This window comes from Lipotes vexillifer, unplaced genomic scaffold (genome assembly GCF_000442215.2).
Source record: "Lipotes vexillifer unplaced genomic scaffold, Lipotes_vexillifer_v1.1 scaffold1242, whole genome shotgun sequence".
In the NCBI taxonomy this organism is placed as follows: domain Eukaryota; kingdom Metazoa; phylum Chordata; class Mammalia; order Artiodactyla; family Lipotidae; genus Lipotes; species Lipotes vexillifer.
The window spans coordinates 320722-338948 of NW_006793169.1; the positions used below are offsets into that span (position 1 = coordinate 320722).

The 18227-nt window shown below is 37.0% G+C and overlaps 1 protein-coding gene across 1 annotated transcript; it reads right to left on the reverse strand.

Annotated features, from left to right (window-relative positions):
* Nucleotides 1-2813: 2813 nt before the first annotated feature.
* Nucleotides 2814-16055, reverse strand: UBE2J1 (ubiquitin conjugating enzyme E2 J1). Its single transcript, XM_007466253.1, has 7 exons — nucleotides 15986-16055; nucleotides 14502-14633; nucleotides 12263-12347; nucleotides 11875-11980; nucleotides 10089-10218; nucleotides 8743-8862; nucleotides 2814-3433 (listed from the first exon to the last, which is right to left on the reverse strand). Exons 1-7 carry the CDS (start codon nucleotides 16043-16045, stop codon nucleotides 3155-3157), a joined length of 912 nt encoding a protein of 303 aa, XP_007466315.1. The 5' UTR covers nucleotides 16046-16055; the 3' UTR covers nucleotides 2814-3154.
* Nucleotides 16056-18227: the final 2172 nt, after the last annotated feature.

The following is an 18227-nucleotide window of genomic DNA, read 5'->3' on the forward strand; positions in this document are numbered from 1 at the left end:
AAAACAAAAAAAAAAAAAAAAAAAAAAAAAAAAAAGAGTACACTTTTTTTTTTTGGCTGCACCGCACGGCTTGCAGGATCTTAGTTCTCTGACCAGGGATTGAACCCGGGCCCTGGGCAGTGAAAGCGCAAAGTCCTAACCACTGGACCTCCAGGGAATTCCCAGAGTACACATGTTAATGTACACATTATTCTTTGTTAAAACTCAGGTTCACTGAATGCATTCACCTTTCATATACTTCTTTGCAAGTAATAAAACAATATAGGCTTTTCAGTACTTCAGCCTAGGTTTCTGCACAACTGAGTCCAATGGTATGAGGTCTGCCTGTTTACTGATTCTGCTCTATAAAAATGGGAGGTCTCGAAGTACCAGAAAGTTTATTCACAGCCAAAAAGAACAAAATGATTTCTTACTCTCCTGAAATAGGAAATTTTATGTTTTCATAGTCAAAATAATAAACAATTTTGGAAGGTTTTTAAAAAAAGTAGTTGAGAATTTTGATGAAATTCATTTATTTCAGTAGAATAAAACTATAAGCAGCATGAAAATATAAAGTGCTACATAAAAGCCCCACAATACATAAAATTTGAAAGGTTTCATTGGTTTAAACAGTTACAGGTGAAACAGACATTATATATTTTTTCAAGCATGCTATTTTAACTACCTTGATATGTGCTATGTTGGTCAAAGGAAAAGCCATGAGTTACCTAAATCTAAGGATTGGAGGAAGGAGTCCTAAGCCTTTACCTACCAGATCACACATCCGGTTTTGGCCTTATGCTGTCAATAAGGGGTTACATTGGGGCTTTAAAAATAATAGTTTTCTGAAGAGGCCCTTTATTGGGATGTAAGAATGGCTCCAAAGACCAGTTTTGTTCATTAACTCCACAATGGGGGCCAGATCAACAACTTAAGGAGTTTTAGGTAGTAATATGAGCTGAAAGGGAAGAAGCAAAAGATATGCCACTTTCAGATACGTGTATCAGGTGCTTAAAAAAAAAAAACAGCACAAAGAAGGAGATGGCCTGGCTGTTGATGGGTGAAAGAAGAGAGGCAACTCAGATAGAGGAAGACCTGTAGAACATGAAATCTTGGCTTAATCAGTTTTAAAGTATAGACACACCACGGAAACATGCAACGAGATCACATAGATCGAGGCTGGCTCAGTGTGATGGAGAGGAAAGGGAGGGAAGATTGTTCCTAGCACACGATTAACCTCAGGATAGGCTGAGAGAATGCGGATTTCCTTCTTCTCAGGTGATAACATTACCTGGTCTTCCCCCGTGAGTCAGTGACCTCTTGCTAGGAGACCACTGACCACTGAACCAATATTTCTAATATTTTACATTCCAAACCAAGACTTCAGAATGTATTTTCTCATGGCAATAAAGTTATAAAATGGTAACCTATAATTTTCCTGACATACGAGGTGTTCATAAAGTCCTTGGGCCTTTTAGACTTTACCAACTTCAGCTGTAGATATAAGAGAAACAATCTGTAAACACTTTAAAAATGCCAATTTATTAAAATTTAAGAAAACTGTGTATTATATAATAGTATACAATACGTTCTTATTTTAGATGCAGACATGACTGGCTATAAGATGACAACAAATTGTGTCTGATAGTTCATAGAACCAAAATCCTATCAGAGCAGGAGTAAAAATTAAATTTGCCTTTAAAATCATTTTACAAATTGTTTCTATCTTGTCCATAATTTCAGTTAGTTAAAGCTACATAAGGACTTTATAAATACCATTCCCCAAAGTATTCAAGATACATTATGGACTAATGGATTTTGTCTAATGTGGCCTTGTCTAGAACCTAAACATGATTTACAACACTGAGTCGTAAAAAAAAAAAAAAAAAAAAATTAACTTACAAATGCACTTTTAGAGCATAACCTATTTGAAAGCTGGGGACTGCCTGTATTTAAAAATTAAATCTTCATTAACAATACCCTCAAGAGTGCCCTCAACGCTGCTCCTGAACATGCTGACGGTAACGTTTTTCTGTGATTATGTGTTCTCACCAGGCATTATTTACGATGATAAAATTATCCACTAGAGTCTGTGGAGCTAGCTAGCACTAAGTTATATACTGATTTATTGATCAATATATCAATAAATATATTGATATATATTGATATATTGATTTTGCACTGAAAATTATCTCTTGGGCTTTGATTAGGTGGGCAGTTCTAATTTCTATCACTGTTACATGGGCCCTGAGCTTTTATATTAAAATGGTATGTGAAATATTTCAATATTATGATATTCCTGGAATAATTAAATTTATAGTGTTTATAAAGCTAGGCATATAATACAACTCAAAAGATATACAATTCAAAGTACAGCAAACATTCAAATCTTAAGATCCTCCCATTTAACTTGTGGAAGAATATCAAGCAATTTCCTGGCTTGGATCCTTCCTTCCTTAAATCAAAGCTCTAAAGAGGGTTGTTTTCCTTCTTTCTTTTAAAATCTTGTGTGTGAACTGGAGAGAAGGGGATAACAGCATATCAAAGTGGTTACAAGGCATTATTCCCTCTTCAAGTAACATCCAATAATAATGATGTAATCTCATTTCCTCAGAAATGTTTGACCAAAATAGTTTACTTTCACCGAAGAATGTTTAGGACACAAAGTCAGTCACAGAATGGGCAATTCCAGTATGTCTCATGTGAATACATTTTAAGCAAGCTATTTGAGGGGTTTTATTTTCCCTTTTTTTCCAACTCTTATCCCTATATCATTCTACATTAAGTAGAAACAGAGTACTCAATAAATGGTATTGAGTAACTAGTAATACTCATTGGAACTTAAAATACCATTTTTTATCCAAAAATTTTAAAGGGCTATACAGAAAAGTATCACAAATTTACATAAAGAGAAGCTGAGGCATGAGAAACAACAATAAGTTATTTCCCTATAAAGCAGGTCATACAGAGAGACAAGGGACTTTGACTTCCAGCCCCTTATACTAAGCAGGACACAGTCTGAATGTCTAGCTATATTTATACTGAATTATAAGGATCGAAAAAGGAATGAAGGGTAAATACAAAATAATCTTTTTGTAAACAATTCTTAGATTATACCCAATGCAGAATGTTTAATGAAGTAGCTGAGTCACAGCTCTTAAGACACAAAACAATATTATAACTCAAAGTCAAATATGTACTCATTGGCCAGATATATCCGTCGGAATATAAGAGCTGCCAATGCCAAAGTCAAGATGACAATCAGCACGGCAGATCCGCCATGATCAGTGTGGTGGTCTCTTGGCGGCCGGCCCTGGGTCACAGCTGGTGAAGCAGACGACCTTCTCTGACCCTGCTGCCGGGCCCGGCGCTGTCGAGGGCTCATGGAGGTATCCTCAGCTACCGGTTGGGCAGGTTGTTGAAGGGACGCTGCTAAGGTGTTCTGGACTCCACACTATGAAATTTTAATACATTTTGTTTGAAACTGGCAAAGAACACTCGTATACGTACACACAGGCTCTTCAACAGCACAAGGAATCTCCGAGCGCTAAACGTGACTAAGGGCAAAACTACCAAGAATTCTCTGAATGCTGAGATTAGTACTTCACCCCCCGGAATAAGCCAGCAACACAATTTATTCTGAGTGCTCACCAGGTAGAGGAGGGATTTACCAGCAACAAATAAGACAAGGACAGAGTTTGCCCATATTCTCCACTGATCGCTTTGTACTCTCCGGCAGCAATTCAAACAGTATCTGCTAGGCATCTGGGTACCTCCCTTCTTTCAGGAGAGTCAAGGAGGGAAGCAATTTGATTCCCACCTTCTACATAAAAATTTGCCATATTCTAAATGGCAAAAAAGGGCATCTCGCAACAGTGGTCTTCCCCCAGTGTTATCTTATTACATCAACAATCATGGAACATAGGAAATAATTTCAAACCATATGTTCTTCATAATAATACTGTTATAAAAAATAGATGTGGTTTTCAAACCAGGCTTATCATTTCTCACAATCCCTGTCAACTGAATTGAACACAAGTCTAAAAGAACTCTTTACTGTGTGTTTGAACTGTGTTATTCTATGAATGTAAAGCATGAACTCTTGTCAAGAGTGCCCTGGGTATGTGCTGAGAAACACGTGGAGGTGGTTAGGGGAGACTCAGTGTATCCCCCTGAAAAGCACTGGATGTCAACCGCTTTCCATCGTTTCAATAAACGCTTGGTCAAAACATAAACACAATGTGGTACCAAGTGATTCAAAATCGTAAATGTGTTTTATAGACAAGAAAGCTCTACAAAATATGAATTCCACTTTATTTATATAGATACATTAACTCTACCTCTAATAACCCAACAGTCTTTCTTACATTGAAAACAACTTTATGCTGATTATAATAGTGTCAAGACACATTCTTTCAGATAAAAAATAAGAATGCATGTTTTATTCAGAATAACTTTTTAAATTGAGTAATTACAAAAAAAGTATTGAACGAAAATACGTTTCGTTATAGAAATTTTCAATATTTAGAAAAAAAAAGAATCTAACAATGTAATTCAAATACCTTTTTTTTTTTAAAGGTAAGAGAATGAGCTTTGTCCTGGCAACAACTGTAAACACAGGGAAAAACTGCTGATCTAAGTTACCTGCAGAAGAAATTACATTTTAATTCTGACAGCACCCCAACATTAAAAGATTTAAATAATCTGAGTTTCTAAAAACTATCCTTTGGAAGCACTCAAATGTAGTGACCCATAACCCAGAGGTAGAAAGGAACTACCCACTCTGAGTTAAAAATAAAAGTGCTGATGCTGAATTAGAGGTGCATGAAATTGGACTTCCATACTCCAGGGCTCAGGAGCAAGGTGCTCACTGAAGAGCAGATACACAAAGCTGTTACATTTTATGTCTAATGTTGCCACACTGTGTCATGTAATGACTTATTACAACATTCCGCTGGAAATCTCCCATTCTTGCAGCCATTCAGCCAAGCAGATAAAAGTGTCTGATAGAGCACAAGCACTCAGGGCTTATAGGGAAATGGGTTCTTAAGGAAAATAAAAAACAAGCTGGTAGTATCAATTCAGAAACTAGCATAAGAGACTGACTCATCTTAAAGCTTTGATTTTATACATGTTGTTTTGTCCATTAGTTTGAGGGGAGAACACTATCCTGCCCATATACCTGACTAAAACAGGGAGTCTTATCATTACTAGGCTGGCTTCACCACTTCATAGATGTGTGACCCTAAGCAAGTCATTGAACCTAAGACTCAGCTCCCTCTCCTGTACAAGGATACTATCCAGTTCAGTAGTTGCGAAGGATAATTAAATAGGATAATGATATAAAGTGCTTAAGATACACAATTGCTTATTAAATGTTAGTCAATATTACTATCGATATATCCCTTTGAAGACTCCAGATTTAGGTAACAAAAAAAGTCATGACTTTATTTAGGACTGCTTTTCAGAACTTTATTTAGGGCTGCTTTTCAGAACTTTATTAGTATGATTATTTGGAGTTGAAGGACTAATTGGACTAAATTTTGGTGGTTCATATTGAACTGCAGATGGAGAATCAAGTTGGCCTTAGCATTTTCAAAATGCCATAGGTTTGGTGGTAGGACTTTTAAATGTCTGCTGTTTGCCTAAACTTGTTCAAACACACACATCACAGAATGAAGACTTAAGTCATAATAGTTTCCATTTCCTTCATTAAGATGAAGTGATATTTCTGGGAACATAAAAGTATGTGACGTTTATATTTAATTAAATTACATTTAAATATATATAAAAAAATCAGTCACAGATAAGTCCCTTGTTATATATATATATATATATATATATATATATATATATAAAAGCTTTTCTATAGTAACCTAGAATAGCATCTGGGAGGGAGTTTTGTGTTTGCTTTTTAACACAAAATGAAATGGCTTATTCAGAACCTCAATCCCTGGGGAGAAGAAAACAGTCTGATAGACTGGAAAAACATAAATCGACCATCAGTATTGTTCCCATTTATACATAGCTAAAAAATCTGCATCAAATAAACGGATGGCGTGATGTTATCTGCTGTATTTAGACTTTGGGCAATCTCTCGCCCCCTCAAGGCTAAAAAAACATACCTTATCTGGGATTTGATGTATAACATCTCAGTGAATTTATATTACACTTGCATGTAAAGCAGCTACCCCCAGCCAAAACGAGGTTTCAGTTACTTCCAGTGATAAAATTATATAATCACACTCTGAGATAATCTGTATGTAAATGTAGTTAAGAGCTAAATTTGCAACTGTATGCAATTTTATTGTTTTAACCAGAATTGGTATCAATTACCTATACCTACGAAAAAGAGTTCTGCTTTATGTACTTTAAAATCAAAATGGGTGGTGATCATTTTGTAATGTATAGAAATATCAAATCACTATGCCGTGCACCAAACTAACGTAGTGTTGTAGGTAAATTAAACTTCCAAAACAAACTCATAGAAAAAGAGATCTGACTTGGGGTTACCAGAGACAGGGGCCTGGGGGTAGGGGAAATGGATGAAGGTACGAATTCCCAGTTATAAGATAAATAAGTACTAGCGGTGTCATGTACAATACGATTAACAGAATGAACACTGCTGTTTGTTATGCATGAAAGTTGTTAAGAGAGGAAATCCTAAGAGTTCTCATCACAAGGAAGAAATGTTTTTTTCTTTTTTCATTTATTTTGTATCTCTGAGATACTGAATGTTCACTAAACTTACTGTGGTAATCATTTCATGGTGTATGTACGTCAGATCACTATGCTGTACGCCTTTAAACTTATACAGTGCTGTATGTCATTTATATTGCAATAAAACTGGAAGAAAAAATAAGAAAAAAAATCAAAATGGAAAATACTGTAATAACAAAACTACTGTTTGTGCAATCTAATTTACTAAACTTCTTGATTTCTTTATCTGTATTCCTAGTATTTTTTTAGTATTTTTTTTTTTTTGCCATATGTGGGCCTCTCACTGTCGTAGCCTCTCCCGTTGCCGGACGCGCAAGCTCAGCGGCCATGGCTCACGGGCCCAGCCGCTCCGCGGCATGTGGGATCTTCCCAGACTGGGGCACGAACCCATGTCCCCTGCATCGGCAGGCGGACTCTCAACCACTGCGCCACCAGGGAAGCCCTGAATTTTTTTTAAATACTGCAGGCTAAAACAGTTTACTGACTAAAATTAAGTCACTATATCTCCAATTCATGAAACTACATGGGCAACACATAAAAATGATTTAACTCTTAGCATGCACTTTTTTCTTATACTTCCATCTCCAGTCCCCCAAAAACTTCCTTTAGAGCACCCTCTCCCCTGCTTTCTCCAATCCACTTCTTTCTGCCCATCTCACTCTCCGAATGGGAGAAGACCACTCAGTCCCACTTGATAATAAGTATTCCTGAGTAAAAGGAAAATCTGTATTTGCCTAGCTTCTATTTCAATTTTCCTGACCCTTTAAAATCCTCTATAAACTGGACAGGGGGGAAAGATGTGGCTACTCAGCCAAACAATCTGTTACAGAAAAGACAGTTCCTCTCTTATATATAGGAAGGAGGGACTTCCCTGGTGGTGCAGTGGTTAAGAATCCGCCTGCCAATGCAGGGGACACGGGTTCGAGCCCTGCTCCAGGAAGATCCCACATACTGCAGAGCAACTAAGCCCGTGTGCCACAACTACTGAGCCCGCGCTCTAGAGCCCATAAGCCACAACTACGGAGCCCATGTGCCACAATTACTGAAGCCCACGTGCCTAGAGCCCATGCTCCACAACAAGAGAAGCCCGTACTCCGCAAGGAAGAGTAGTGCCTGCTCGCCACAACTAGAGAAAGCCCGTGCACAGCAATGAAGACCCAATGCAGCCAAAAATAAATAAATAAATTTATTTAAAAATTTAAAAAAAGAAAGCAAAGTCAATGTTTTCCCCCATAATCTTAATTATTTAGCAACAATCCAGTCACGGTTTCTTAATCAGTCTCTCCAACGACCAAAGTCTGCTAATGTTTAGACAATAGGTCAGGGTACAACTAATAAGACCCATGGCACCCGTGTAATCTTTCATTCAATAATTATTTATTAGACACTTACAATGTACAAGGGAGCACCGTCCAACCGAACTTTTTGAGATGATAATGTTCCATATCTATGCTGTCTAATACAGTAGCCACTAGCCACATGTGGCTCTCGAATACTTGAAATGTAGCCAGTGTGACTAAGGAACTGAAGTTTTAATTTAGTTTCATTCTGAATAAGGTAAATACAAATTTAGATAGTCACATGTGGCTAGTGGCTACTGTACTGGACAGAGATGGTCTAAGGCAAATCTTTGACTCCAGGCCTTTAAGTCAGTGCCTTAATGCAGCTTAACAAACCTTCCAGAGATAGAGTGCCTATTTAGAAAGCAGCTAATATATGTATATTTTGTTTCATTCAGAGTCTAGCACTATATTGACACTAACTTTTCAGAAAAGTCATAGAATTCTGGAAGGACAATTGGACCTAAAATTTGTTTAGTCCAGCCCCATTTAACAAAAAAGAAGGCTCAGAAGGTATGAATAACTTGCTTAAGATACTATAATTCACTAGAGGGAGAGCTAGGCTAGAACCCAACTGTTAGGAGAACCAAAATATTCAGATATTTCATCTAGATATCGCCTCTTCTACTGCAAATAATGACAGTGGTATAGATATAGATATAGATATAGATATAGATATAGATATAAAAGACAAGAGCCATACCGAGGTACTTGCTGTAGCACCCTGGAATGTTGTAGGTATATCATCCTGTAAATCGTTCAGTGAAAAAGAGTGGTTTAAGTCCGACTCAGTGATAGGCTTTCCAGATGAACTGACTTCTGCCTATAAAAAAAAGATACACCCAAGAGCAGTGTCACAAGAGGAGATGTACAGAATAACCCACAACCTACCAAGTCCTCTCCTGGATTTATTTTAATTAGTACTTTAATATCAACTAGTCAGTTAAGCTCTGAGCATTCATTCATGTCCAATACTGTGCCAGATATTTTAGGAAGAGTAGACAATACCTATTCTCAAGGAGCTGTTACTTGGTGAGGAACAAAACTAACACTCCTGGTTCACGATCCACTCCAAAAAGCTCTAAAAACTAAAGTTTTTTGTAGTTTTCAGGCAAAGTCTGACGTGAGGCTATTAACAGTCTTGATCGCACATTAGTGTAAATATTCCCAGGTTTGCTGATGAGATATTAATAGATTTGATTATGGGGTGCTGCCCTAGATCCCAGTATGGATGTTAGTATAGATTTAATATTTCTAAAATCTGAAATTCTGATGTACAAAAGACATCTGGCCCTAAGATTTTCAGAGAAGTAATGTTAAGTACAATAGGAATCCTCAGAAGGAAGAAAATAACCAACATTTATTAAGCACCTCCTCTTCCAGGCACCGCAGTAAAAGAGAAGGGAAAATTTCTCCCAAGAACTGGACATGGGAAGGTATACAAGATGTAGAGAGGGAAGAAAAGGGAGGAGGCAGCATGTTGCTTAAGGCAGGATGACTTTTTTTGATGGAGCTAAAAATTAAATTCCAGAAGTAATCATATGCAGAGCAAAAGGATTGAGAGACATGTCAAAATATTAATAACAGCTATTTCTTGGGGATAGGATTATGCATGATTGTTATTTTCTTATTGTTTATCTATATTTTCTATAATAATAGTTAAAATTTATTAAGCACCAGAGACAGTTCTAAATGCAATACATTTAAATGAGCATTAACTCAATTCTCATAAGAATCCTACAAGTACCATTATTATTCACAGATGAGAAAAAGGTACAATGTAAGTAATATGCCTGATGTCCTACTAACAATAAGCAGCAAAGCTGAGATTTGAACCCTGGCACAGTATACCAGAGTCTAAGTTTTAACCATTACTATGCTATAATAATAATGCTGCTTCTGTGAATATATATTATTAGTTTTATAATAAGAAAAAATTATTTGTAAAAACCTCAGTGAGACAGAACTACACTGCTTTACTTTCTGTCCAAAAGTTGGCAATAAACAAAAGGGCTACAGAATTAGAATTTATTTACAAATTTAGAGTACCTTAAAACTGATTTGTCTAGCCAGTTCCTTGGCTTCTTGGTCAGCCTGACTTGAATCGCTTCCAGATTTTAAAGGCAACAGGACATCCTTCATGGCAAAGCCACATCCCTCACAACAGAAATCTTGTGATCTGGTAAGAAGTAATTTTTTGATGGGTATAAATCAAATACTTGAAAGTTAATCCAAGACAGTCAAATACTGAATGATTAAATTTAAAAGATCACTCAACAATGCCATATCACACTCATCTACATGCAAATTCGACAATTTTGGCAATAATTATAGTTCTGAGACAAATACACAAGTTAAACTGCTTTTTAAAAAAATCCATGTTAATTATACCTCAATTTTAACAATCTGAAATTAAAAAAAAACAAAAACTAGGGCTTAGATTTCATTTTTTCCTAACATACTGCCTAAATAAAGTAAGCTTTAGATCTGTAAGACAAAACATATAAATTGTTTAACTGCACTGTCCTCAAGATCACACATAACAAGCCTATGTTAAGTCTATGTAAAAAGTCCATTTTAAAGCTCAAATCGGGAATTCCCTGGCAGTCCAGTGGTTAACACTCGGCACTTTCACTGCTGTGGGCCCAGGTTTGATCCCTGGTAGGGGAACTAAGATCCCACAAGCCGTGCAGTGCAGCCAAATAAAAACAAATTTTTTTTAATAAAATAAAATAGAATTTACAGATATTTCCAAGGAAAAATTCACAAACCCTACTAATCAAAATAGTAGTACAACTTGAAAGATCAGAGAACCTGTGGAAAATCCAGACACTGAAATTCATCATTCATTATAATAAGTAGAGGCTCAAAATAAGCCTGCTAACTAGACTATTTCCTAATATTAATTTGTTTCTGTATGTTTTTATTTTCTTCTTTGTATGACTGTAAGTAAATGTGTATAATATGCAGAAATATATATTGTTACATTGCTGAACTTTTAAAACTATTTTGTCCTACTTCTAGTTCAACAAAATAAGAGTCTTAGGGGCTTCCCTGGTGGTGCAGTGGTTGAGAGTCCGCCTGCCGATGCAGGGGACACGGGTTCATGCCCCGGTCCGGGAAGATCCCACATGCCACAGAGCGGCTGGGCCCGTGAGCCATGGCCACTGAGCCTGTGTGTCCGGAGCCTGTGCTCCGCAATGGGAGAGGCCACAACAGTGAGAGGCCCGCGTACCGCAAAAAAAAAAAAAAAAATCAACAATTAGTTTTAGCACTACTCAAAGGAGAGGCTACTCTGAATCTAATGACTAATCTGGGTTATACAGACAGAATGTACTTGAAAAAAACCAAGAAGGCAATACCACTGGGAAACTACAACCTGATAAAGAAAATCTTTGCTTTATTCCAGATCATTTATTGAGCCCTTGCTATGTGGCAGATGCTACAGATACAAAGGTGATAAAATGGATTCCCTGCCTGCCTTCAAGGAGTTTTTAAACTTTTGTGGAAAGCTACATACATCTCATTACTCTGGCTCTTTTCCATCTGTAAAACTGCCCAAGTGGAGATAAATGACCAGTACGATCTTGTAGAAGGTATCACTCATTGTAGGTTGATATTATCAACTATTTTTTAAAACTAGATAGCATGAAACAAATTCTTCAGAGTCTGGTCGCCCCTGGGGAAATTGATACAACTGAATTTCTGAAATAGCAAAACTAAGACTAGATCCTGTAGAACCAAGGTGAGTCACAAAGAGACAGAGCCTATCTCCTAGTAGCCATTATCCAGAACAGTATTCAGATCGTAACAAATAAGGAAATGCAAAACTTACTTTTTCGCAAGGGTTCTTCTTTCCTCAGGTGTGTAATCTAGAGAACCTATGGCTCCCTCTCCTTTTGTTGGCATAAACCCAATGATGGCTAATAATGCTGTTCTTACTGAAATGAAAAGTAAACATCAATCTAAGTTGCTCTGTAAAAGGAACTGGGTTTACTCTGGAAAGAGAAAAAGAAAAGACTCATAGGGTTTCACTGAAGAGGTACAAGTAGGGGATTGTATTAAAATGATGCAAAAATCTAGACAAGGAAAAGAATTTTATTATTTATTCAATAATATCAAATTATTTATCCAAAACAGCTTCAACCTCAAGAGAGTATTACACATTATTATTATGAATTGAATAAAGTTATATAAGATTTATATTCACTTTAAATACTCACTACTCCATGAAGGCTGCCAAGTTTCAGGATGATGTCCCGAGATGCTCAAACAGATTTTCTTGCCTACTTCAAATCGTCCATTAGCCTTAGGAATAAATAAGGTATTTTAAAAGTTATACATGTGTGTGTTTAATGTTTTATACTTTAAAGTATAAATATATTTTATATATAAAGAACTTTTGAAGATAACTTTTTAGAGAATTTTAAAAGGATGGAACCTCCAAGGGGATACAGATTTGTGTCCTCTTACAGATACTCCACAAATATTTGCTGGATTCTGAATGAATAATAAAAGCTGTTTTTAGAAGCTGTAGCAGCTTTGTGAAACTGAGTTGCACAAGTGACATCTAAATAACTGACATATAAAGATGTCCTGATGTCCTCCTCTGTGCCTAGTATGGTGCTAGACTCTGGGAAGGATCTAAAAGAGAAGAAACTAGATACTGGGGAGGAAGGCTCTGAGATGGGAGTGATTCTCAGAAGGATGATGCAATTTCATACAGGAACACGGAAGTGAAAGATGAGAGAGAATGATTTCAGTTTTGTCTTGGCAGAAGAGCTACTGACGATGTCCGGCAGGCAGGCAGAAATACAGACATGCTGGCATCAGAAGAAGATAACACATTTCTGGTACCTGACTTTCACAGAGGTGATCGTTGAAACCATTTCATAGAAATAAGAGAAAACAGCTCTAGTCTGAACTCGTAGACTATCCATACTTAGGGGAAGGATAGGAAAAAGAGGCATGAAGTTAGAATATAAGTTCCACGTGGGCAGAGAATTTGACTTATTCTCTGCCACACCCACAGGGTGCATGACACGTGTTTAATAAATATTTGTTGAGTGAAGGCTGGAGAAAACTTTTCAAAAGAGAGGAAGTGAATCAGAAAGAGTAAGTACTGAAAACCAGTACACATGACGATATCATCGGTGAACAGCTGCTGCTCCACTGCCCCCCACCAGTTTCCCCACGCACCAGCCCTCCCTTCAGACCACCTGGCTCTCCCCACGATCTAGCAACTAAAAGAAGGGAAGGGCCCCTCCAGGGCCTCCTGCTCCAGCCCTACTGCCAGCATTAACAATTCTCAACAACACCTAGTGTTTAGTAAGCAGCATCTATATGCCAGGAACTTTATAGTGTGATTATATTTACCATACACATCCCTTTTGACAAATGAGAACACTGAATTTCAAAGAGATTATGTAACCTGCCCGTGGTGTAATGGAAACTGCACTGGCCAGAGTCCAGGGCTATTGGCTCTAAAACTAATGCTCTTTCCACTACACCAAACACTATAGGTAAAAGCAACATTAATTTGGTAATGATGAATATCTTTTCTTTTACCATTTGCTAACCCCATGTGTATCAGATGTTTAACTTAAACTTAGATGGAATAGGATGAAGACTGAGAAGAGGTGGTGAGATTTCTCAAACTGGTCTCTGAGACTGGTGTAGTAAGCCTGTTTAAACAGGGTGCTATGTGTGGGAACCAGAACACAACAGGCTAAACTAGAGTTAGCATGTCTTGAAGGTTATCAGAAGAGAAAAATAAGACTGCGGCTTAAAGTGGTAACAGAGATATGGGAAGGTTTTTGTGTTTTATTTTTGCTTCTTTCAAGGTTAGGGGATAATTAAACACACATAAATGAAAGGAAATGAAGGAAGAAAAGCTTAACACTTAAGAGAGGAATTTACTGATGGAATACTGTCCCAGGAAATAAAAGAGAAAACTGGATCAACAGCTTTCCTTTACATGGAGATAAAATATGTGAAGATGGAGAGAAATTCTAAGATATAAATAGTAATAACATAGCTAACATTTATTGAGGACTGTGTCAGTTCTTATTCTAAGAGCTGCACGTAAAGATGAGGAAACTCAAGAACAAAGCATAAGAAACGTAAGAAACTGAAGGAGATAACGTGATTAAGAGGTACAATAACAGTAACTACCCTTTATTGAGTACTTACCATGTGCCAGCCTAGCACTTTGCATACATTAATTCACTGAATCCTAACAACCACACTATGGCAATTAGTATCATGAGTACTTCTCAGATGCTTCAACTTCCTAGGAATTTTTTTCCAGGAAAAAATACAGTCCAAGGTCTGGTCTCCAAAAGCAAAGTTATAATAATAATGGTCCACTTTATTTCTTAATGAAAATGAGTATGCATACACACTTTACAGCCACCAGGAAGAGTTACACCAGAAGCATTCCAAAAAGTCAAGAATTCTTACCGTTAGGAGAATAATGCTTGGTGGTTTCATGGGATACTCTGGAGGCAGTACTATTCGTCCATGATAAACTCCTCCATCAAAATCTGAATCCGGGGGCCCTCTAACTGTGAAGTGCCATTCAAAAAGGTTATCCTGAACAAAAACAATAACCAACAAGGAATCAATAACATTAAAAAGTTGGATTTTTTTAATCAGTGAGTATTAGAAACATGGGTGAGAAAAATTAACTTTTATATTACTGCTAGAACAGTTTCTAATGCACACAATGTCTCAAGTATAAAAGTTATAAATAAAAGCTATTAAATCTAGTTTTCATGTCCCATAAGAGCTAAAATGTTTTTAAACAAATGCATTTTAAAACATCTGAGCATTGTTATATATTCATAAATAAGATTATAGATTTACATATTTCCTATTACTTTAGCTCCATTTATTTTCTCTGAAAATCTCTTCTGAAGCCCTGAAGTTTTAATCTGGACTAATTGCTTTCTTGACACATTCCAAAATTCTTCACTTGAGTGTCTTCTAGGTTTACTGGAATCTCAATCTTCCTCTGTATTTATTTGTTATTGTTTGTTTTTTTGGCTTCTGCATTATTTTAATGTGGTTTATTGTCAACTATGTGCCTCTGAAAGGAATACAAGGAAGAAAATCTGTGTTCTGGTATGTCTGAAAATATATTTATTTTGAGTTCATGCTTGATTGCTCTCTGGATGGGGATTTAATTAATTAATTAATTAATTAATCCTTATATCCTAATTAGTGATCATTATTATTTATATAATCAAGTAATTTACTATAAATTTAGATTGTTTTAGCAAACTTTTAAAAATTATCCCTCATAGATGCCTAAAAGCTCTTTAGTAAGTGGTCAGTAATATTAACACATAGGCTGTTAACATCATCTTACAGTTAACCACGTACTTCATAGTTTGCAAAATGCCTGCACATATTATCACATCTCATTCTCACTATTACCATGAAAACCAGATTGGGCACATTTAAATACCCTCCTTTCACAGATGGGAAGACTGGAGAGAGGTAGAGATGTTCGTACAAAGAGCCCAAACTAGCTGTAGAGACCCCGCAAGGGGCTGAGTCTTCCACCTGTAGAGCCTGGAGTTCTTTCCACTTTCCCTCCTGAGGGAAGATCTAAAATTAGTTTAGTATCTGAGGCCCACTTTATAGAAGCAGAAATCTTCTTCTTCTAAAATGTCTGATTCTGAATGGCTAATAGAAATACTCAGTGTACACCTGAAACTAACACATTGTAAATTAACTATACTTCAATTTTTTTTAATGGTTAAAAAAAAAGTTAAAAAAAAACCCAAAAAACTCAGGAACTACAGGGAATAAAATATATCAATAAAGCATATCAAACACATTTGTAATGACTCAAAGCAATGAAAAAACAATTTTAAGAAACTTATTTAAAATATTAAAGTATTAAAATACATATGTAGAAGGCAGAGATAGAAACTAACCTCTAAAGGCTGTGCATGATAATGATCTGTTGGATCTTTCAATTCTGCTGCTTCTTTCATTAAACGTTTAACGGCTAAAATAAAATTCACAAGATAGAGACATTTAAAATTTACTTTTCTAAGTGATTAGCACAGATTTACAAACCTAATGAAAGAGTTCCTACTTCAACAAAAAATGTGTAGAGGACTTGTTCAACAGAGCATATCATTTAATTATGGGATAACAGTAATAATGGTGGGGAGGAAATGGTAGCTAGGCACTAGAAGAGTTACACGTTAAATTAAATATATAGGGAAGTCTCATAAAGTCACTATTTTTATTTAGTAAGTACTTATATATACTTCCTATATGGTAGCACTCAAACATTAATTCATGTAATCCTCAAAACAACTCTATGAGATAGGTGCGATTTTTAACCCCATTTTCCAGATGAAGAAACCGAGACATGGAGAAATTATATAACACGTCCAAGGTCACACAGCTGATAAATGACAGAGCTACGATTCCAACACAGGCAGTCCAACTCTACCTTGTTAAAATATTTAACAAAAACGTGGCCTCTGGAACTCATGCTCATGAACAGTAAACCCCCTATATCCTCAACCTCGTGGGACTTTCTACCCACTATCTTGCATTAACTTAATGGCACTGTCCCCAGAGGTCAATGAATCTCTAGAGCCCTAGCTGAATTCCTTTTTGAAATGATTCTTCGGCTTAATTAAAACCTCCAATCCACTGACCCCATAACATTCTTCACTCCACCTATACCTATATTCACTTCCCTCTTCATCCACACTTTTGGCTCTTAGGAGTTCCTCTTTCATGTTCCCCTGACAAAATTTAATTCTAACTGAGCTAACTCAACCATCTTCTTTTTCTTTTTAATATTTATTTTATTTATGGTTTGTTTTTTTTTTTTTTCTGTGTCGGGTCTTAGTGGCTACACACAGGCTCTTTGTTGTGGCTCACGGGCTCCAGGGCATGTGGGCTCTGTAGTTTGCTACGCGCGGACTCTCGTTGAGACGGAGCTCAGTAGTTGTGGCCCACGGGCTTAGCTGCCCCGCCGCCTGTGGTATCTTAGTTGCCCAACCAGGGATCGAACCCGTGTCCCCTGAATTGGAAGGAGGATTCTTTACCACTGTGCTACCAGGGAAGTCCCCCAACCATCTTTTTATCTGGAGTCTATACCCAAACAGCTGAGCATTACCGAAGGGGGTTTAAAAAGTCAGAGACAGGCACATTGATGCCATTATAGAGTTATTAACAACAATCTCCACTGGGACACAATGCCACCCTGTGTTCCTACATTTCTCCAGGAAGCCTCCACCCAACCCCCTCCAACGAGCACTCCAAGACTATCTCACACCTATTTACTCTCAATTCTCTTCCGCCTCTTTCAGTTAACGGCACAGACTTTTAGCCCCGTGATCAATGACTATTAACAGCTTATGACAGTTTACAATCCTATGTGTATCTGTACCCTCTTTCCTCCCCTATTGGTTCACAAAGGTCAATCCTTTTATTCCAGCCCCCTCACCCTCAAGCTGTAGGTGCTAAAAAAATGTCAGGATACTGGTGTAGGATACAGGAGAGCAAAGCCAGGGAAACACCAGATGGCCCAAGGCTCTCCAAAACTCTGCTTGAGAACCAACGGACACAGTTCAATACATGCTATGAGAGAGGTGTGCACCAGGTGGGCACCTAACCTGAGAGCAGACAGAAGAGAAAAGGGGTCAGGTACTGACATCCGAAAGAAAGACAGTAGGAATTACCCAGCTCAGTATGAATAAGCAGAGGAAACAATAAAAGTAAATTTGTGGTGGCACAGGTTGGAATGTTATGGGGAGAGGTTAACTGAGAAGCAACTCTCACACACTACAACCAAACAGTTCGGTATGTGTCAGGACTTTTTGCATAAAATTTCATTTTAATCAAGGGTTCCTAAGCTGGAAAAAAACTCTTAAGTCACTATCCTATTCCATAACTATTAATATTCTTTTCCATCTCCGACTCTGAACTAAGCCCTATAGGCAGAGAATTTGTTCATCTGATCAGCAAATATTCATTAAGTTCATACTAGATGCTATAGCTACAACCAAAATAAAATATAGCTTCTGTTATCAATATAGGCTGGGGGGAGGAGTCAATACAAATCAGCATGATAAATGAATGCTATATTAGAAACACGCACATATATATTGAGACACGGTCTCCCCCCAAGTTCCAGACACTAACTAGGCT

Coding starts and splice junctions, on each gene's coding strand:
- UBE2J1 (XM_007466253.1), bottom strand. CDS start 16,045: ATGAAAGAAGCAGCAGAATTGAAAGATCCAACAGATCATTATCATGCA. Junction 14,634..15,985: donor ATCATGCACAGCCTTTAGAG/GTTAGTTTCTAT, acceptor GTTTTTGTTCAG/GATAACCTTTTTGAATGGCA. Junction 11,981..12,262: donor TTGGCAGCCTTCATGGAGTA/GTGAGTATTTAA, acceptor TTTTCATTTCAG/TAAGAACAGCATTATTAGCC.